Source organism: Coffea arabica, chromosome 8e (genome assembly GCF_036785885.1).
Source record: "Coffea arabica cultivar ET-39 chromosome 8e, Coffea Arabica ET-39 HiFi, whole genome shotgun sequence".
NCBI lineage: Eukaryota > Viridiplantae > Streptophyta > Magnoliopsida > Gentianales > Rubiaceae > Coffea > Coffea arabica.
In genome coordinates this window covers 688,947-711,699 of record NC_092324.1, presented here as the reverse complement: position 1 = coordinate 711,699, position 22,753 = coordinate 688,947, and the positions used below count along the sequence as shown (strand labels likewise).

The window sequence follows — 22,753 nt, the reverse complement described above, 5'->3', positions numbered from 1 at the left end:
AATGGGGGAAACCCCAGTTGGTGCCACCACCAAATCCCATCTTTCTTCCATCCAGAAAGGCAAATCACAGCGAAACCATTTGCTACGTAGCACTAGTTACTATCTGTACCAAGAACAGGCAGAAAAATAAAATCGAATGCGCAAGCCGTCTGGAGATGACGTTTATAAAATAAGCAGCTTCAAAACATTCATACTCAATTCTCCTAATGCAAAAAAAGAAACAGCTCAGTTCATTCACCGACAAACTTTGCTTGTGAAGTAGAGAATTTGCAGCTTCGATGAGTTTCATCCAAAAGGTAATTAACCCCAGTGGTAGCAGAATTTGTCTGAGAACTAGTTAAGGAAAAGGAAATGGTGAAATTCATTTTTCGTCAGCAGTACTATAACGTAACTCACTTCAACTTTGACTTGACAGAGCTCTGCAGAGGCTTTGCAACTGGTCGACTTGGAGTGCTTCGCATAACCTTCTTTACATCATACTTAACAGACAGGAAGGCACAAATCAGGGCTATCAACATTGTTGGGTAGACAAATACTTGATTTGCACTTGTAGGGTCGGTGTTCACTGGCTTCTTAAGAATCCCTTCTTTGACTAGGCCCCAGATAACAAGAAGGGTTCCAAACATGCTCATTCTCCCAGGTCTAATAATGCCAATAAGTCCTCCGGCCACAGAGAAGTAGCTTCCAGCAAGAACCTGGTGCAAATTAAATATATAAGATTGACAACAGGAGGGCAAACGCTCATTAGATGAAATTTTCCAAAGACTCAAACTCAGAATAATTTGCACTATATATATATATATATGAATCAGTGCACAAACATCAACTCACACGCTGTGCAGGAATTTTCTCCAAAAAGGAAAATCAAGTCTGCAAAAGTTGTTCAGGCCACTAAACCTGAATTCCAAGTGCTTCTAAGGGATTTAGGACAGCTCAATTTTTTCTTTCATTTGCTTGGCCAGTTGCAGACTATTCATTAAAAGATCAGATTATGGTAAAAACTAATTACTACCAGCACAATAGACATTGGTCAAAATTTCGATGATTGATTGAAATCAATCCATTCGGTCATACTACAAAGTATCAAACTGTTCAGTTATTCCAAAAGTATCTCTGCTAATAAAAGAGTGAAACTGTTTCAAACAAACTATTCAGAACATTCTGGTGAAAAGAAGTTATGTTTTCTTTCCTTCCTTCCCTGCTCTGTTTATTGGCAAGTTGATCAAGATGAAAGTAGAACATGTGAAAACGGCAATAGTTTTCATATTAAGTTAAAACTGTAACAGTTGAACAACACACCACCAAAATTTAGCTCTCTGAACTTTCAACACTGTCAGCAAATCAACAATGACCTTATGGCCAAAAACAACCCCTGAGAATCAGAGAAACAGAAATTTGCAGAAACTAGTTAACATAGGTTGCAATTGGAATTTAAGAAAGCTTCATTTTTTATTCATCATTACACCTGTAAATACCTACTAAGATCTTCGGCAAAGGACTCTAACACAATAAAGAAACTCAGGCAAAAAGGACTGAACATCAACACCACAATTTTACAAAACAGATTGATATGACTTGCTAAACATTATTCAGACACCATAACTAATACAGATAGAAGAAGTTAGTGAGCCGAACCTCCAATCGTTGCAAGTCAGTTACAGCAGAAGCCTCCTTCACTCCAGTCAAGTTATAAATATTCAGAATATTGTCCCAGCTTGGAACAGTCTGGTTACTGATCAAACCATCCAAAACAGCACCAGGGTAGAGTAGGGCCTTCACTACGGGAAGGGGAAAGATTTCACTAGATATCAACTGGCAGGACGTGACCTGTAGTGGTGTTGTACACAGCCCAGATCTACATGGAACCCTGACCAAAAAACAGCAGAGGGAAAGGGAGAAAAATCAAATGATTAATTTGCACAGCCAACAACTTGGCTGCATTTAGAGTTTCGCATTTTGCCCCAAAATAATCCCTAAATATTGGTTATTCCTTTAATACTAGCTAGGAAAACTTGGTAGCTTTCACTTTTCAAAATAATAAATGAAATAGGCAATAAACAGTTGGAAATGAAAAGGAATGCTGAAAGAAATAACACGTAAAATGAGAAAAATTGAAAGGAGCCAGGTAGGCAATATTCTCACAGCAAATTCAGTCGGAAACAACCGATCTAGAGGCCAGTGTCTATTTCCTCTATCATGTACAATGAACTACAGCAGAGCCACCACCTCCTATTTGCTTTCATTAGTGAACAACTTTCAACTCTCTCTCTTTCTTCATGGTAATATACACATCAAACATTTAAAAATGGGGAAAAGAAAATGATAAAAATATTTCACCGTTTAAGAGTAATGTGAAAAAATATCCAAGCCTCAGCGATCAAAAACCACCAACCAAGATCAAAGAAACAGCCAACAATTGTAGAGAGGTAAAGAACCTAAAATTTTCAGCTGCCCAACTCTTTTTTTTTTTTTTTTTTAACGTCAATGCTGCTAAATTTAACAGTCATGGAGCGGACAACAATTAGCATACAATCAAATAAAGTTCCATTTTCAAATACAGATCATAAGACCAGACGGCCAAAAAAATCTGTGATATAATTGCATTGCACCAAAGGAAAATGACTTAACCAACTAGAAACACTTCCCAAAAAGCATGAGCAAGTCAAAACTTCAAAAATCCAACCAAATATGCATCTCCAGCCAAAGAAAACTCCAACCCAGATGCCAAAAAGAAACCTAAAACTACTGAATTTCAATTATTATCCATTTTTTGAAGATGGGCCACCGCTCACGATTCTTTTGCGCGGGAAAGGGTGCCGGAAGAGTGATTGCAGGAAAATGAAACCTGAAAAGAGGGATTTGCAGAAAAATGAGGAGGAAATAAAACCGAGCAGCGTGGGTTGAGAGATGGCTCCATCTTCCTCTCTTTGAAGATGAAGAATAAGATACTGACGATAATGATGTGGATGTGGATGTGGACGTTGAGCTCGATCGCCCCGCCATTGCACTTACTCCACCTCCCACTGTTTTCTTTTCTTTCTTTCTGCAGTTGAATTTGTTGACTTTTGTTACGGGTTTTCTTCTCCTTTACAGAATTACAGCCCAAACCAGCCTGCTTTCTCTACAGTTTTTCTTTTATATATATACTAATAGTGAGTGGTGGTGCTGTGGATTTGACGGGATGAGAAGAGGAGGGAGGAGGGGATCGAGGGAGCAGCTCCGCTGGGCTGGGGCTTGTTTGCAAACTTATTAGTCCAATTATTATGCCTAGCACGTTTTCTTATAGTATTCAGTGAAGGCGTGGTTCAGTAGGTGAAATGAAAGCCGGCCATCTGTAGACAAATATTTGCTGCTTGTGAGAAAGACTAAAAATCCATTATGTATGGTAATGCATTTTTTAAAGAAACATAATTTTCTTTTGGTACATTAGGTGTATGTATATATATATATATATATATAAAAGATGCAAAATAGTCCCTTATATACCACAAATATATCGATTTGGTCCTAAAAATTTAATCTGACTTCCAGCCAAAGAAGGCAACTGAGTACGATCAGGAGTACGATATGATAGGAATACGATAGGAATAGTGTGTTTGGATAAGAGATTATTTGAAATAATTTTCAAAAAAATATTGTAATACTCTTTTAATGTAATGTATATGAAATAAAAAATATTTTAATGATGCAAATAAGTCAAAATATATAAATAAAATATAAATAATGTGCAATCTAAACAAAGAACGCATTCTCTTCCAAAAAACTTCACCACTTCTTGAGGAAGAAGGGGAGAGGTAGCGAGAGGATTTTTTTGAGAAAAATGTTATTTTTATTCTTGAAGTTTGATCAGGTGACTAGAATTTGCATTTTTTTGCGAGAATTTTTTTATTTTATTTTTGAGGAAGTAGAAATTTGTTTGAAAATGTTCTGGAATCAAATTAATAGTACTGGTACATTTATTTGGGACTGTTTTGTGCCATTCTATATATGAGGGACTAAAAAGGATTTCTTTGGAAATGTGAGGGGGCTCTTTTTGATCATTTATATACTACCACAGTACCACCAGAAACACTTGTAGTAGCAGAAAGAAACACTATTGAGACTGTAGAAGAAGAAAGAAGATTGGCAAAAAAGAAAATGGGTGCTCCCACTGCAGCATGGCTCCCTCACATGTCCTCTTTTGTTGCTCTTAAACCTCATTGCTGTCTCAACAAGAAACCCTTGTTTGTCGACACAAAAAGCATTAGAACCAGTTTCATCCTGCCACGTCAACCCTTCTCTTCCTCCTCAATCCTCACTTTCGCCCGCCGCCGAGGAGGCCATCAGGCCTCCAGCTCCCCTGTCAAGTCTAAGAAGCAAAAGATAAAGGTCTAATTTTTAGTTTTTTTTTTCACTTTTTCCATGCTTATGACTCAGAATTTTGTTGATAAATTCGTGGGTTTTGTTTGAATTTATTGGATTGTGACTGGCCTTGGAAGCAATTATGTTGATTATCAGTGTAGCTGTGACACTGTGTGTCCACATGTGCCTCTGAATGAAACATCCTTCAATTGTGCTGTCCTCGAAATATCTGATGCTCAAGAATACTGGTAATTTTGAAGAAGGAATACTTTTCTTAATGCCCAGTGGCATATTCGTAGCAGCATTTGCGTTACCAAGAAAAGTTTTTGCACTAAAAATGGCAGTGTCAAAAAGAAGAAGAAGAAGAAGAAGAATTGTTAGTGGCATAGAGACTTTACGATAACAATCTTACCCTGAATATTTGTAGACAAGCGTAGAAGTTAAAGGAACCCAACTTCAGCTAGCTAGATGCTTAAACTGATATGGGATTGTGGAATGCTGATTAGGGATGTAAAGGAGCCTAGCTTCTCCAAAGGCGTTGTGTTCATGTTTGATTTGATGTGGTTGATGAGCATAAATCTTTGTTTAAGCTCGCCTTCGTTATTATGTGAGCCAAGTTTGTTGAGGTTTGCTTTATTTGTATGTAGTTTCAAGTATCTTGTTTAGTGAGCTGAGCTTAAAGAACCAAGATTAGGGGCTTGGTTTATTTAGTTGATAAACCAATTTGAACGAGCTCTTACTTAGATTAGAGTATCAAGTAGCTTAGTTCATCTTTCATTTGTGAATGTGATGCTCATATGAATGCATTAACATGGCAAGTTTATTTCTTTAGAAGGCTTTGCTTTTCTGAATTGCTCACTATACGTGTGAGGATACTAGCTTCATCATCTGACAATTGCTTTTCCATTCCTTGTGAGCAGTTTCAAAAGTATTTTCCATTCCCTAAATTAATTTAGCTGTACAAATCATAATCAACTTGTAGGAGTGATGATTGGAAAAATTTACAATTTTTCTTCTGCTTTTTGTTTCCAGGAGCAAACTTTCGGCAGTAAAAGTACTCAAGAAGATGAAGATGATGATGCCTTTGAGGCCCTCTTTCGCCAGCTGGAAGAAGACTTGAAAAATGATAATCTATCTTCAGAAAATGGTGATGATGATGATGAAATAAGTGAAGAGGACCTTGCAAAGCTTGAACGTGAATTAGAAGAGGCACTGAAGGATGATGAACTTTGTGGGGCTCTGGACTTGGTTGGGGATGGCAAAACAGAGGATGAATCTGATGAAGACGAGAAAGAAGAAGAAAATGAGGACGATAATACTGCTAATTATCATGTCGAGGATCTTGAAGAAGATGATAACGATGAAGAAATGCCAGTGAAATTAAAAAATTGGCAGCTTAAGAGACTGGCTTATGCTTTAAAAAATGGTCGGCGTAAGACCAATGTAAGTTGTACTTCAGAATGTTTGCAATTGCAGCTTTAACCACTAATTGAGCAAATTTTGGTTGGGTTAAGATAAAATCCATGAATTTACGTCTTAGTACACCATTTTTCAACCCGTTGACTTCTACCTGGATCTTGATCTGATAGAACCCTCTGCCATTTCTGCCAACCACTTCTGGTATAGCAAAAATAACTTTTATCATGTTTAAAGTTAATGCCGTGGACTTTCCCCTTCCCTTTTCAAAAGAAAGCATGATTATTTTGATCTTGAAGCAAAGTAACATGATGGTGTGAGTGTAAGGTGTCCATGGAAAACAATAATAAAGTGGAATGGAGCAGTCAGTCATCATGCCTGGCCCATTTCTAAGTCTCTAATACTTGTCTATTCTTGGCTGGCAGATTAAAAGTCTCGCAGCTGATTTATGTCTTGATAGAGCTGTTGTCCTTGAACTGCTTCGTGATCCTCCTCCAGATCTTCTGATGATGAGTGCTGCTTTGCCTGATAAACCTGTTTCAACAGTAGTAGAGCCAGTAAACAAACTGAAAGAAGCAAGTCCTTTGGAGATGACACCAGTAACCACGAAGGCTGAGGCTGAGGTGAAAGTGCCGGTTCATGTGATGCAAAGCAACTGGTCTGCTAAAAAGAGAATTAAAAAAGCTCAACTTGATACTCTTGAACGTGTATATAACCGAACAAAGCGTCCCTCGGTGAGTATGCTAGAATGAGTGCTTATGTGACATCAAACAAATTTAGTCCATTACATGCTTTTGCATTAGAATCAGACTTCCTTTTGTGAAAATGTGGGAATATTTATTGGCAGAACTAATCTGAAGAAGGAAATGCTGGTTAGGTAAACTAGCAAATATATGGAATAAAACATGCAGGCTTTAGAATTGTCAAGTTAATGCCTTTACAAGGTCCAAAGAAAATCCTAAACTTTAGGGATCTAAAATTATTGGAATTGGCTTATTTGTGTAGTTGATGCAATTCTGGCTAAGAAAAAGGAAAAACTCGATCGTCGATGGGGTTTATAGCAGTGGTCAAATATGCAATTTCTTTGTGCTGATATGATGCTGAAATGTTAAGATAGTGTGTAAAGGTTCATTGCTTCTGGTTTCTAGAAAATATTAGACACAAACTGGGGTAATTTGGGTATGTTGAGAATAAACAAGTACATCCAGAAGTTCAGGTTTGATGGTTTATAATTAATAGAATTTGACTTGCATTAGGCCTGATATGCCACATTAGGATTCTAAAACTTCAATGCAACTATTTGGTTGCTGAAGTTTAGGAAAGAAAATAGATGCGAGAACAATAAACGAATATTGTTTCTACTTAAAACTTGAAACAAAGCCCGTAAGCAGCTGATAGCAAGCTCAAGAAGAGAAACTTGAGCTGTAGGTTCAACAAGTCACCTAATACTTTTTAGACATTCTAGGAGTAAAACCTGTAGAGGGTCTTCAATCCACCATGAGACAATTTTTTGTTTCTTTGTGAAATCTGGATTCTGTTGAATTTTCCAGCATGCCCGCATTATCTGGCAGGTGCGGTTAATATCTTGTAATTAGGTAATTCGGAATAATAATTTGACATTTCAAATAATATATGTGGTGTGCTGTGATTAAAAATTTGATTTGTTACTGCAGTCATATTATATTATTGTGGATCTATTTTCCACATCCCCCGCTAACTAGTAATAATAATCCCATCAAAGTTATATGGCTTCAGATACAATTCCTCCAATATTTATGCAATTTACATGAAAATTCTTCAGAAAACACTTTCTTATGATGCTATCTTATCATAATCTGGAATCTAACTGTTCTAAAACATGTTCAGAATGCCATGATCAGCAACATTGTGCATCTGACAAACCTGCCTAAGAAAAGGGTGGTGAAATGGTTCGAGGACAAACGAGCTGAAGATGGGATTCCTGAACACCGCCTTCCTTATGAACGTTCTGCTTCTACTTTTACATAACAGATGCTCTTTTCAGTTTTCCATGTAAATACACCTATTGGAAAGCTCCACACGCTGCATAATTCACATGGTAGCTTACTCTTTATGTGAAGAAAAACTGTATGCTCCTCATTATAATTTTTCTTGGCTGTTACGTGGCATGCAGTATGTTGCTGTTATAGAGCTAGTCAAACTTGGGAGAAGCTGGTTTTTTTTTTTTTTAAGATTTTTAGACCACAAGGAGGAGAATATAAATAGGTGAAGTTGCAGTCATTTGGGACGTCTTCTTGCTGAGTACTGGTCATTTTATATAGCTAGTCAAACTTGGCAGAAGCCGGTGTTCTTAAAGAATTTATGACCTTGTTTTAACCACACTGAGGACCATATGAACAGGTGAAGGTGCAGTCATTTGGGATGTCTTCTTGCTGACTACTGGTAATTTTATACTATTGCGTTCGTGCAGCATATGACTTGTGAATTATGATCGAGGGGAAATGACATCAACCAAGAGGAAAAGCTTTTTCTTTTCTTTTCTTTTTTTGTTTGCAGGAAATCAAGAAGAAAAGTTCAAAAGAATAGGTACAGTCTTGGTCTGCTGCAGCCCAAATAAGAACATGTATTCAAAAGTTGTGAGGTTGACCGTATGAGTTGTTCTCAAGGCGTCAACCAAGAAGAAGTATTCAAAAGAATAAGATCGGTCTTGGTCTACTTGAACCGAAATACAAGATGCGATAATTTTCACAAACCTCCTCGGAGGTTTGCCTTAATATCACTTAACACTTTCGTAGTTTCAAAAATATCTCTTACCTCCTCGATTAGATTGACGATACAGGATGTCTCCATTATGGGTGGTAAATTGACAATAATATTTGATAGGTCATTATTTGTCGCTAAATCTATAATTATTCTTCCCTTGATTTCAGCCAAATATTGCGTTAATTGATGGATTCTACTTATATTTGGTTAATGGTGCTAAATTGTAGGAAAAAGAGCAAAACGTGACAAAAAGGGGCAATCTTCCAATTAATTTGATGGTAGCACGTTCGGGATCGATTTCCAAGTTCGATTCAAACTCTGGGCAGCTTGAGAGGAAGATTTGGAAGACTTGAATTCTAATTACTAGTCTTATTGTTGAATTAGGAAACTTGAAATACTTTCTTTTGTGGTTTATTTTGCTATTTAGGAAACTAGTTCTATTTGGTAGTATTTTTCCATTAGGAAACTAAGGAAAAAGCCACGGTTGCTGACCTTGGAAAAGTGGGGACCATTGCAATTGTCTTCCAATATTGCTTTGACCGAAATTGAAGGGAGAGAAGGCTACAAAAGGCCAGCCGACTTTGAAGTTTGAAGGGGGAGAAAGGACGGATCCCGCGGGATTACTACTTAGCCAGGGATTTCACGTGATAACTAGGGAGCGAAGGGAATAAGAAAAAAAACAACGCAGCCGCTTGGCTCTGGTCCGCAGAGTAGTTCCTCTATTGTAAAATATTAACGCAATTTCCTTCAATGGAATTGCGTGAGTTACTCTCAATGGAGAACTAATCTTCTAATTCTAGTCAAGGGGCACAACTGAAGATTTGGTTCAACAATTTCTGTGAGATCTAATTTATTTTAATTGCTTCCTCCATTTATTGGTATTCATATGTTTCCTGCTTTTAACCGTTATACCTCGTGTGGATGATTGATTAGTGCGCAATAATTGATTATTCATGTAGGCTATTTTGCTAAATAGAGGTAACTGAATCCGTAATTGTTCGCTACCTCTATCCCAGTAGCAACTGGCGTAATTGGGTTTATGTCAGAGAAACATACGATCTAATTTAAATAAACCCTCGTAGCGTGTTTATTGGTTAGGATTGGGCCTTTCTAATTATTAATGCAATCTGGAAATTGAATCCTACGGTCGTACCTAGGGTTGTTTTTGGGTTAGAGAAATAGCTAACGGTCGTACCTTAGCTATCGATAAATTACGGAAGGGTTGGTTGTTTAGCGCGTGCGAGACAACTATAACCAATCTATTAGTAAATGTTGGAATTATCCATGAATCAATGATCAGTTGCATGAACCATTTCTGACGTACACCCTTGGCTAGAGTTTCTCCAATAATTATTTCTTTTATTTATTTTCTGCATTTAATTTATTTAGTTAGCATTTAATCCAAAAATCCCCCCATACTTTGAACTCTAGAAGAAACGAATTATCCCCAGTCCCTGTGGATTCGACCCTGCTTATCACTATCTACAGAAATTATATTTTGTTTGAGCAGGTATTTATTATTGCACAGGCTCGACCCCTGTCAATATTACCTTACCGGATTCTCCTAATTGATTGACTAAAATTCCCACACAAAAAAAAAAAAAAAGAATTTGGAAAGCAAAAAAGTCAAAACAATAATTAACAAAATTGGCATATATAATGATATATATATATTTTTTTTTTGCTATAACAAATAAAAGGTCAAGTACTTTTGGCACTATTATTATTTAACACATCAGAAGCATATTAAACGGACATTAGCAGCGAATACAGTTTGATTAGGTTATAAGGTACGAGGGATTGTAATTAAGAGATTCTGAATTCAAAACTTTCTACTCATTATATATATAGAATTTCTTTCGTTTCTTGAAATCTTGATTGTCGCCTTCATATCGTAACCATATTGATTCTTTATGTTAAATAATATTGGTGAATTATAAGAATGTTTTCTAATGTTCGAACTCGTTATGATTTGCTACAATATCTTCTACTAATTGGTTCTTCAAATTGCTCCTTTTGCCACTAAACTCGTGCTAGTCATTGCCCAATTGTAAAACCACTTAATTGCTCCAACTCCTCTTTATTATACTTACATCTCTCCCAATTTGTCTTTCACCTACGAAGTTTATTTAGGTCTTAATTGTTGCTCTGATATTTACATAAGGACGACAAAAGGATACAAATGGAAGTAAATTGTTATCTTTCCTCTTGTATTAAATTTTTAACGCACAAGAGGTGACAATGTTATAAAACATGTCAATCAAGGAGAGGTAAGAGAAATTCTTGAAATCACGAGGATGCTAAGCGATATTAAGATAAGCTTCAAGGGAGATTTGTGAAATTATCCCAAAAAAAAAATATCTATTCCACGGAAAGCAGAATTTCTGAGGTCGAAGTAAACTAGTCCCTAGTCAGTACTTTTTTTTTTGACATAAGACCGATGTTAAAAGTTCCACATATCTACCAATTTGTGGTGCCAAGCTGCTGGCATGCGAGTCCAAAAGCAGAAACTTCGTAAGAAAGAAACTAGTAAGAAAAATAGGCGACGATTTGCATAAAGTACACACAAGGCCGGAGACTCTGATCCTGGGTTTTAACTAGTAACAGAAGAGCTTGGAAAATTTTCCTTTGCCCCTGATACTACTTAATCAATCAGCTCTGAAATATTGCTGCAGTGTATGGTTGCAATAGGCAGAGGATGGGATCATAAAGACAAAAGGAGAAAAAAATTTTAGTGTTTGCTTTGCTGAAAAGTTCCCAGAGAAAAAAAAAAAATTTAAAACAGTAGTATTATTATTTATTTTTTGGTGTGCGTACTCCGTAGTCTGGTCGCAGGTAGGACCTTGAAGATGTGGAAAATACTGTACGAGTAAACAAGAATTGATCAGATTCCCTTGAATGACCGCTTCAATTGTTTTTTCGCACTGACTTTCCTTGCCATTCTTTCTTCTTTTTTTGTCCCTTTCAAACGATAACAAAAGACTTTCCTTGCCATTCATCACTTGTGTATATAGATGTGTATATATATATCAGTGTACTGAGACAAAAGTAGACAAGTAACTTGGCAGAGAGTCTTCTCCCAGAACAAAAAAAAAAAGAGCTTTGCAAAGAACAGCGGCAGTATTATTGGGATGATGGCGGCTCTGCAAAGGTCTACAATATCATTCAGGAGAGAAGGGTCTTCAGGTACCGTTTGGGACGACAGAGAACTCATAGCAGAAATGGATGAACAAGGGAAGAGGGATCATAGCGGGCTAAGGCATAGTTACAGCGTAGGATGTCCATCAATAGTGGCGTCCTCGTCAGGTGCAGCGGATGCTGATCCAGTTTACATTCGCAGCCGCTCAGCATCTGCTGTGATCATGCTAATACCTAAATCAGTTGGGCGGAAGTTTAAGGGAGTTCTTGCCAAACCTAAGTCCAAGCTTTCTGAAGCTGAACCTGAAAGGCGGGGTTGAAACTTGAAACCTCCATTCCCATTTCATTTCCTGCATCCCTTTAAATTCTTTGATTCAGTGCTTCGTTTAAATAATAGCAGCACTAGTCTTTCTTCTTCATGTTCATACAAAGTACGTACTTATTAAGCAGGCTTCTTTACCATCCTGATTTATTTATTTACCTGTACATGTGAGCAATTCTGGCAAACGTGGTACGCAGTTTTTGCTACCTACCTAGATCTGTACCTTCCCTGGCTGATTTATCCTATATTCACAGAAATCAGTTAATTTCCACTGATTCAGCACGAGTAGAAATCTGCCTCGGTCGCTATGCAAATTCTTTTGTTTTTGGAAAAGAAGTTGTTCGGTTCGGTTTCCTCCTTGGACTCCACCCTTTTCCATCAAGAAATTTAACGACCTGCAAACGCGCGGCGGATCTTCTGTCCCACACCCTATGTCATTCTCTATTTTACTTTTTATTATATTACTATTTCTCCTATATAAACATCATATTTTAGTTCTTTTTTATTTTGTTAAGATCCAATAACTATTAATTAAATAAGTAATATATAATAGAAAATTTAAAAATATAGTAAAAAATTCATAAAAAATCTCATTTTTTATGCATTTTGATTTTTTGAGTTTGTTAAATTTTGTGTATTACTCAATTAATAGTTATTGGATCTTAAGGAAACAAAAAAGAACTAAAACGTGATGTTTATGTTGGAGAAATAGCAATATAATAAAAAGGGGATAGAAAGTGGCATATGGGACAGAAGATCCGTTACGCTTAAAATAAAAGGATCATTCGTGCAACGTTGAAGGTGAAAATAAAAGACGATCTACTTCTTAGATTTTAACTGTTCCCATTGTTGTGTCTATGGCAACAACATGCATAGACATATTATATGATTTTTAGTTGTTTTTTTTTATAACTAAACTGGATTGCAAAATCCTTGTAGTGTTTGACTAAATTATTTGAGAGGCCACCAAAGTCTAGAAGCTAATCGTAACAGTAGAGTTTTGGACGCTGCATAAGGCACGAAACAAACGAAAGCTTTGCTAGTTATAAAGAACCATATGCCATGCATTGGTTAAAAATCAGTCTTTTGTTGTCCGCCACAGAGTTTGCTAAACATGCTTAATGGATAATATTAGAAACCTCTTTCTGAGGTTCTTCTAATGTCACTTAGCACTTTTAACATTTTAAAAATATCACTTAATTTTTCTAGTAACTACAAAAAGACTATATTAACCCTTATTAGATACATAATAATTCACATAAATTTTTAAAATAATTTAGTACAACTTAAAGGTTTATACCACATGTTGAGAAGTGTTGGAAAAAACAAGAAGGTTCATAAGAAACTGATTTTGAGCATGTAAAATTGAATTGGTGCTAGTGTATTTCTTTTCAAATATCTTTTTTGTTTTTCAAATTTATATTTTTATGGACTATAGCTTTGTGATGTGGTAGTGCTATTAGAGATTGGTTTTTAAGTTGTGATATTTTTTGGAGTAAACAAAATGGTTTAAAAGTATTTTTATTCAGTAAAATAAGCAAAAGGATAGCCTAGGGTTTTTTAAAATTTTGTTACATAAGTAACAAAAGTAATGGAGATAAGTGATATTTTTAAACTTTAGGAATGCTAAGTGATATTGAGAGAAATCTCAGGGGAGGTTTTTCATATTATCCCAAATGTTTGATAGCATAGAATAGTCATGTCGATGGCTTGAATCGTACTCAAATCTAATTCACGCCCAATATATTTGGAAAGGATTTGGATTTAATTTCTTAGACCCAAACTCTACCCAGACCCAAATTTGGTAAAAGAGTCATGGATTTGGGGTAGGGTTTAGTTTCTTATAATCCATATCCAAATTCAAACTCATACCATACTCTACCCAAACCCATGTATATACAATTAAATAATATATATGTATGTATATATATTAATAAATTTATAAAATTAATCTTATATTTTATAGCTGTTGGATCGAATACAGTACGACTTTATGATTTTTGTTTAAACTTAATTCTAGTTATCATTGTAATTGATAGAAACTTTTTTCAGGAAAAGGAGAAAAAGTAAAGGCGAAGAAATGAAATATTAGACATGGATACAATTAAAACTTTGAAAATAAATAGAGGTAGTCGACAATAGTTCTTTTTTTAAGTTCATAATATTACATTCAACTTCTTGAATAATAATTTTATTATTTAAAAATAAAAATTAAATAATATTTATACTATTTTTTAACTCTATATAGTTTCGTATATTTTACTTTTCAAGGTCCATAAGATTTTTTTTTTTTTTTGGTCAAATATCAACTTCAATATATGTAAGGTCCATAAGATTTTGAATATGAATCAATCTACCCATTGACGTGCAGAGTATGGTACAGAATTAGGTAAGTATGCGATATTTTCATTTCACCAAAGAAAAGAGGAAAACCCACTGACACTTTTTTTCTCCATCAATAACTCTTCAGGGGACACCTGCCTATACTTTTGGACCCAATTCAACGTACCTCTCCCTAAGCTCATTCAAATCCATCCATCCATCCAATCCCAATCTAACGAATCGTATTCGTCCACGCTCCTTTTCCACTAGCCTTTGATTAATTTTACACTTTATGGCTCCTAAAACTTCCACGCTCACCACTCCAAAGCCATCAGATTCTAGCTCATCCAACGGTCGAAACCTTACCACCTCCCCCAACTCTTTCTTGCTCTCTTTCTCTGCAGTCCCTCCCTCCCCTTGAGTCCTGATCACCCCACTCAAAGCATTAACGACATCCCGCTCTTTTTCTTCTCTCTCTGACAAACAAATATCCCTAATAGGATTCCTATCTTTCTTTAACAACCTTTATCTCCTTTTTTTTTTTTTGGTTCTTCCTGCAGTTTCTAGTCTTATATTTTTCTTGTCAAGTGGGGAAAATGCAGGAGCAAGCTACAAGTTCTCTAGCAGCCAGCTCCAGGCCTTCCAGCAGTGAAAGATCTTCCAGCTCTGCCCTTCACGTTGAAGTCAAAGAAGGTGTTTAGCTCCCCCATTTCGTATCTTTGCTCTGCCGTTTCTTGGTTTTATCTTTCAAGATAGTGTATTTTTACAAATGTAGTCGCGCGAATTTTTTCGGGAGTTTTGTTTTTCTTTTTTGATTTAGTTAAGTTTGAGTTGCCATTAATTGAGTAGGGAAAATAGACTTTGCATTTTTTTTTTGGAGAGAGGGGGGGTGGGGGAGAGAATTGTGGGCAATGTTGTACTAAAAAATTAATCTTTTCTTGATGCTTGAGCATGAATTTCTGGATAACTTGGGGTTTTCGACGAGTTTGATGTTTTCCCAAGTGGGTCTTGGAGGATGTGAGGATTTCTCATCTGGGCTTCCTGAGTTTCTCGGGAAAGTTGAGAAAGTTTTTCTTTTTTTAAATCCCCTTTTCAAACATTTTACTCATTCTTGTGTCTTGTTCCATTTAGGCATGGAGAGTGATGATGAGATTCGAAGAGTTCCTGAGATCGGAGGGGAAGTTGCCGGTGCTTCAGCTTCCGGGCGGGACGGCGGTTCAGTCGCCGGACCAGTTCAGCCATCTGCAGCTGGTTCAAGGAAGAGAGTTAGAAGCCCAGCTGATAAAGAAAACAAGAGGTTGAAGAGGTAAGCCATCTTACAATCACAAGTCGTGAGTGACCATTTTGGACTAGATTATTAGTTTTTTATCCAATGAAATTCTGTCACTCCATCTCTTGGGCCGCACTTTCAAGATGGAATATAGACTGGTGTGGGGCAAGCTGGCAATGATCAAATGCGTGGGGATTGGGGGAAGTGGGGGACTGGGGGGTCATGGCCATGGGCTGTGTGGAGTTGGAGTCACTTGAGTGCTGATTGAATAGGACTTGCAAACCTGCATGCAACTTTGGTCAGTGGCATTTCGGTGATTTGGAATCTTGAAATTTAGGTTGTTGAGGAATAGAGTATCAGCACAGCAAGCAAGGGAAAGGAAGAAGGCATACTTGATTGACTTGGAGGCCAGGGTTAAAGAATTGGAAACAAAGAATGCGGAGCTTGAAGAGAGGCTTTCCACGTTGCAAAATGAGAACCAAATGCTCAGACAAGTATGTCAATTTACTACCCTCTTTATTCATATATCTTTCTTCACTTTTGGTTCTTGACTTTGTATATTTATTTTTCTCCATATGGTCCGAGGAGCTCGACAGTTTCAGTCTCTTTTGATACATAGCATTCATTTTCTGTCAAGTTCCACATGCGTGTATAATCTTCATTCTGAACCTGACTTCCATTTTGGTTGCGTTAGACAATTTGGTACTCAATTATTTATGCCAGTCACTATCATGCCTATCCGGATTCGTGCATTTCTGTGGTTTCCGCTAGCAAAATTTATAGAATGATGCTTGTTGCTCTACTGAAAACAGTATTGGACCGTGCAACTTGGGCAGTAGACAAGTTGAGTGAAATGCTGTCATGCGTGCAATGTCTATTCTCCTTTGAATATTTAGCAGATTGTAAACTTTGAATGAACTCATGAACAGTCGGCCTCAGAAACTAGGAGGGCGTTGTGGAGGCTTAATTTTAGGGTGCCTAGACAAGTTGCTTAGCAGGCCAACTTGTTAATTTAGTTGGTTGGTGTCTGACCAAACCTGCATTTACCAAGGTGTAGCAGAGAGAAAACTGTACTAAAAACTTGTAAACAGAATAGATAGATTGCTTGAGTGGCAGATCTAGAAAATAAAGGCTGGGTAATTTTTTTGCCTTTTGGTTGCACACCGCCCGGGGGAGGGGGGGGGGTTGCTAGGCTGATACTCTATTTATTAGTTTGCCAGTAGACATAGAGTACTTTTATGTTTTTCTCCTTGGCGTGTTTTCTGTATTGAGTTCCACTAGAGTAAGCATCATCATTTTCCCTTTTGAAGTTTTAGCATCTTTGCCGGGTAAAGCAGGTTATCCTCTGAGTCCTTAGTTTGTTGCACTTCTTCATACATTTGACTCTGTTTCCAGCGTCAAAGTACCAAGGTGAACTGAGTTGGTAGTTATGGTGTGCCTCATTAGTTTGTTGCACTTCTTGATTAGTATGTTGCTGGATAGTTTGTTGAACTTCTAAAGCGTGCATTTTACCAAGGTGAATTGCTGTTGACATTAGTTTAGACTATGTTCATCGTAGTGAATAGTTTGAAACGTATTTAACCGTTCATTTAGGTGGACTGAATGGCTGAAACTGGCCTGAACCTAAAGTGAGAATCAAAATCATACTATGTTTTAAGTCAAGTACAACTAGATATGCGATTCTTCTCCTCTTTCATTCATCAAAGTGTGCATCATACATTGAGCGAAGTTATAGTGAGTATAAAATTTACAGCAAGGAAATTACTCAAGTAACTGAGAAAGGTTCCCACCGTGCAAGATAGAGCAAAAGACAAAAATACTGAACAAGTTGCTATCCACTGCTGTTGCTCTCGCATTTGCATCTTCAACAAAATTTATGTCTTGCTGTATCAGGCTAACGCGTTCTTACAGACCGAAACTCGAGCTTTTGTATAATTAAGCCTTGTCTGCCAATGCTTATCAACGTGCAATGCCATTATTGTGTACTGTAATTACCCGTTCAAAAGCAAGTTAAAAGTTCAAACTGTTTTCGATTTGCAGATACTGAAGAACACAACAGCAGGTGCACAGGATGGGAGAAAGTGAGAAAGAAAAGAGAAATGAAAGTAGGTTTTCTTTCACCTCTAATTAATACTATATACTACTGAAAGAGTAGTAGTAGAACGAGAGTAGCTCTGGGGTAGAGAATTTAATTTATTTTCTTTTCATTGTTAACCTCTGGTTGGGAGTGTATGTTGTACTACTAGCTAAGCTGTGAAAAATGCTTGGGCTGAAAGTTGGTGGTTCTGTTGATGCCACTTTTCCGTGGTGGAGATGAAATCGAGACAATTATGTGAAGGGAAATGAATTGTATGTAAAGTTAGATGGGTTCTATGGACCATGATTTCGAGCCTCTTCTGTTGCGTGGTGTCAATAATGCCATTAGAGACGTAACTTCTTAGTAGTATAATTTAAAAACGTAATCTGGTCAATATTTAATGCAACTTCATAGTGTCGTCCATCCAATATTTTAAGTCTTGTTTGATAATTCAATTCGACACTTAAATTTAATGAATTTAGATCTTAACATATTCAGGTTCGTTTGATAATAAAAAATTAAACATCTGAATTAATTAAGTGGTACTGAATTTCTCAGGTAAAATTTGTTTTCAAAAATAAGTGATGGACTGTTCAGTTATCATTAAACGTAATATACATTCAAATGAATCAGATTTAATATTTAAAAAATTAATAAATTTAGAACTCAGATTTTAAATTTTAAACTTTAATTTTATCAAACGCAACTTTAGTGTTTTAATTTTATAAGAGTGAAGTTTGTTTCCTTCAGGAATAAGAACGAAATCTGCTGAATGAAGGTCTTACCCCTCCTGCGGCTTGATACCTCTATCGCCTAGTTTGGATTGTTATTTTTTAAAAAAAACTTTAACGTTTTTTGTGAACTTATTTCTCAATTATCTTTTAACATCAAATACATTAAATCATTGCTGCACATTTTTCTACGAAACTTCAGAGAAGAGAATTGAGGCACTAGAATCTGGAACTGGTAAAGCAGGTGCAAGGCCATGAATGATGAAGCTAACACACACACACACACACACAACCTGGTTTTCTCTCCAAAAAAAAATGCCTGTTTAACAGCATCAATTTTGATGCGTGAGTGAGCATCCTAAGAGATGCTACTCCTCCGTCCCACTTTGATAGTCCTGTTTTTTTTTTCATCTGTCTTAAATTGTAGTCCACTTTCTAAATGAAGAGTGTAATTGTCTTTTAATTTCTCTAAAATATCCTTATTCAATGTAAGTTGTTATCACCATAAACTACCTTATTTAATATCGATTGTTAATATTGAATATAATCTACCCCATTTAATGCATTTAGATTTTCCAGAACAGATTGATATATGAAAACCAACTTTATTTAATTTAAGGGTATTTTAGAAAAATAGCAATCTAAATTCGTTTTTTCAACAAAGTTAACTACTTTTTTTTAAACTGCGTGGAAAAAAAAACTAGAACTATCAAAATGGGACGGATAGAGTACTATAATTAAATTGTTTAGTCATCAAGGGTTAATGGGCTAAACATAAGAAGACTGATGCATGACCGGAAAGAATCGGTCAAAGTTAATAAATCAATGAATATCCTGCGACTCTCTGTAATTAGTAGTAGTATTTCAATTGGTTGATGTTTCAATTTCGGGGCAGTTATCACTAACATCTTCAGCGGAGGCTGCTACTTCACTGTCTACTTATTATTTATTATTATTAGTTGATTGCGAAATTCTTAACGAATGCCTCCTATCATTAATGTGTTCGGGATACCCCACTAACCTTGTTTTATCTAATCTAATTATACTCTGTTCCGGACGCAAATTTGTATTTAGGCACTTAATTACTTCATTGGATAAAAGTAAAACACCCATGATCCAACTATCTCCATTGTTTTTTTCCCTTAATTTCCCTTCTTAGTTGACAACATTTTAACCAAATTTCCCTTGCTCGTAAGATTTAGTTGATCATTTGTTTTGCATTCCTAATTTTCTTGTTGTATTAACAAGGCTTCAACACGGAAAAGTTCTCGCGTTCAAATAAATGCCTTGCAAGCGTTTGATAAATGGTAAATATGACGAATAACGTGTAATTAGAGGTGGCAATTTGTCCCAAGTCCCAATGGGTTACCCATGCCCATGGGGACTTTGGGCGGGATGGGTATTGGATTTTGATATTGGGTTTAAAATGGGACAAATCCCAATTGTACCCATTAATTGATGGGAATACTTGGGAAATACTTGGGTACCCATTGGGCTCAAATAACAAGGGCTCTGTTTGGTTTAGCTATTTTTGGGGGGTATTTTTGAAATATTTTATTATAGCAGTGTATATGAAAAATTTTTACTATAAAATTTTTTTGAAATATTTGATATACTAATATGGATGGGATGTTTTTTGAGTTATTGTATATTACTGTAACATTGTATTTGAAAAACTTATTTTTTTGAAAAAATAGCCAATCCAAACGGAGTCTTAGATTAAAAATTATCTTTAACAATTTTTATAGTCATACTAGAGAATATAATCTAGTAGTTTTCCTAGTCATTATCCACAAGAATTTTCAACATTTCAGTCAATTTAGACCTGTCATCTTTGGACAATGATGAGGATAAATATTCAACACCTTAAGTACATTGGTCATCTTGATATATGTTGGAATATGACTGTATATCTATTTTTTCCTTTATTTGTTAATTCAATTTTTTTTATGGGAATCCTGAGTATAAAGCACTTGCATGTTTATTTAATAAAACTAAAAAAAAATTAATAAATCAAAAATATTAAAATTATATAAAAAATAAAAATGAATTAAAGGAAAAAAAATATGTAGAAAATAGATTTGGGTATTGGGCGGGATCAATCTAAACCCATCCCAAAGTGATCCCGCCCAAGTTAGTCCCAAAACACATATGGGTAAGGTTGGGCCCAAACCCATATGACTCGGTTCCATCACAAATCCAAGCAAATCCCGCCCATTTTGCCACCTCTACGTGTAATATATCTGCTACGAAGAGAAGGGGTAATTGTAGGTAGAATGTTATGAATTCAAAATCTCTCACTTATAATTGAAAAAAAAAGAATATAAAAGTTTGTATGTACTAACTAGATTTCATATTTGCAAATGTACAATAGCAAAACAAGTACTAATTCAAAGTATCCCATTTTGGATTATGAAATGGTTTGTTTGTTTGTTTCTTTCTCTCTTTCTTTTTTTGGTTATTTATGCATTTTTTTGGACTTTAATTAGTTTTCTTTTTGTTTGATTTAAATATTATCCTCCAGTCCTTTGCCACTATTTCATTCAAAATTGTGGAAAAAAATCAATTTAGATCGGAATCAAGCAAATTCAACAAATACTCAGAAAAAGAATCGATATAGACAAATATTCATTCATAGAAAAAAAAAAAAGAAAGATACAATGCCTACACTGGCAACCTAGTTATTAAAAATTAAAATGGAAATATTGACTTCTTTTTGCCTTCCCTTCCCATTTAAAATCAACATATTAATCCAAAATATTTTCTTCTAAACCTCAAGCCAAAAAAAAAGAAAAAGAAAAAGAAAAAAGAGGAGATGCATGCGCACAAAAACCGAATGACGGTAATGAGCTCAAACCGACGCAAGAAAAAGGTGGCGGAAGCGTAAAAAAGGAGTCCACCGACAGCCACTAGGGTTGTCGGGCAAGGTCTACTGGCAACAGCCGGTAACCAATCCATGTCCAGCCTGTTCCCAGCTTCATTATCAATACATGTGTTCCAACTGTGTCAGTTAGCGCAAGCCAGCTACCTACTACTTCCTACCACTACCGTTTCCTACAAAGAAATGGCTACGCGTAAAAAGCTGATTGGATAACACCTGAAAAGAAAAGTCAAAATGTGCCTCATCTTTCTTTCCTCAAGGCTATGGATGGATTCATAATCAACGAACCTTGGCCTTCACTCCTTAGCCATTTTTGGGTGCTTTAAATCTTCTAATCATGGTTCGGTTGGGTGAAAAAGACACCAAGCCATGATGGTGTTGAATATACATATTTATGGGACGTGGCTACTCCATTAGTCTCTACAAGAGCTTGGCTTCTTATTAAAGGTGAGATGATTTTATGGATTGGCTTTGGAGTAGGTATTTCTTTAAGAACAAAAAAAAAAAAAGTAGGTATTTCTTAATTATTGTTCTGCAAAGAGGGTTTTCTAAGAGTATACACTTAACCTTAAGGTTATACTTTTATTTGTTCTATTGTTCTTCTTATAGTTGTAATTAATACAAAATGTGCCGTGAAAAGACTAATTCTAAATGCCTTTTTCAAATTCAAATGAATATAAGGATTGCTTTTTCTTTTTGAAAATATTTCACTTTAAAGTCAGCGAAATTATACTGCAAACAATGAGTGTGTTTGAATAGGAGATATTTTTGTAACGTGATATATGTAAAATAAAATGATAGTTGAAAAAGATAAAAAGTTGATTGAAAACTGTACATGTAACTTAAGCAAAATAGTTTGACGTTACTTTCTTTTAAAGCGAGAATGAGCGTTTATTTTGACACAAAAAAGTATTTGTTTATTTGTAAAGCTACAAAATGAAACCACAATCAAATCGTGAAAGTTAAGCAACTATTCTATACAATATAATATAGAGTCCATTTGGGCAGCATAAGTTGAAAATATAGATAGTGATTTGTAAAAAAAAAAAAAAAAAAAAAAAAGAAGCTTGATCAGGCTCCATTTTTTTTTAATCTTGAAAGTTTAATCAAATAATAGGTTCTTATCCTAAAACGTACTTTACCATGACAACAGCAGCCGATGCAACTTTTTGTTGCTCAATATCCTGGAAAGTCTGATAAAACAAAAATATCCTGGAAAGATTACAAATTAGGTAAATAGTAATTAAATAAACACAAAAAAGGATTTTTTTTTTTTTTAAAGGAAGGCCAAAAGCAGAAGGAGCCGATAAGTCAGCCAGCCTAGTCAAAGCTGACCAGCTCCTCTCTTGGAGCTAAAACTCAAGCTGAAGCTGACTATAGGCTACCGGTTCAACCAGTGAAAAAAGCTTACGTTGTAAAATTTTTTGTTTTAAAAAAACATAAAATAATTCAGGCAAGAAGATGATAAAACAAGACAAAGACATAAATGATGTGAAGGAGAAGTAGAGAAAAT

At 35.7% G+C, this 22,753-nt stretch overlaps 3 protein-coding genes across 7 annotated transcripts; 2 read left to right on the top strand and 1 right to left on the bottom strand.

Moving 5' to 3' along the window:
* Positions 1-127: 127 nt before the first annotated feature.
* Positions 128-3,212, bottom strand: LOC113703935 (uncharacterized). The gene is made up of 3 exons (XM_027225466.2): positions 2,846-3,212; positions 1,636-1,867; positions 128-695 (listed from the first exon to the last, which is right to left on the bottom strand). The coding sequence occupies exons 1-3, from the start codon at positions 3,001-3,003 to the stop codon at positions 393-395; spliced, it is 693 nt and encodes a 230-aa protein (XP_027081267.1). The 5' UTR covers positions 3,004-3,212; the 3' UTR covers positions 128-392.
* An 850-nt stretch (positions 3,213-4,062) lies between these two features.
* On the top strand, positions 4,063-9,332 carry LOC113704337 (protein OVEREXPRESSOR OF CATIONIC PEROXIDASE 3-like). 5 transcript variants are annotated; one of them, XR_011820092.1, is made up of 6 exons: positions 4,063-4,368; positions 5,374-5,784; positions 6,183-6,491; positions 7,624-8,178; positions 8,293-8,322; positions 8,727-9,332. XR_011820092.1 is itself a non-coding variant. In XM_027226178.2 (4 exons), exons 1-4 carry the CDS (start codon positions 4,138-4,140, stop codon positions 7,762-7,764), a joined length of 1,092 nt encoding a protein of 363 aa, XP_027081979.1. In that variant the 5' UTR covers positions 4,063-4,137; the 3' UTR covers positions 7,765-8,500. The 5 variants fall into 5 exon arrangements, 1 of the variants encoding a protein (XP_027081979.1); XR_003451689.2 differs by having other exon boundaries at positions 8,293-8,499; XR_011820091.1 differs by having other exon boundaries at positions 7,624-8,322.
* A 5,314-nt stretch (positions 9,333-14,646) lies between these two features.
* Positions 14,647-17,943, top strand: LOC113702980 (transcription factor HY5). Its single transcript, XM_027224178.2, has 4 exons — positions 14,647-14,974; positions 15,413-15,587; positions 15,889-16,045; positions 17,592-17,943. Exons 1-4 carry the CDS (start codon positions 14,878-14,880, stop codon positions 17,634-17,636), a joined length of 474 nt encoding a protein of 157 aa, XP_027079979.1. The 5' UTR covers positions 14,647-14,877; the 3' UTR covers positions 17,637-17,943.
* Positions 17,944-22,753: the final 4,810 nt, after the last annotated feature.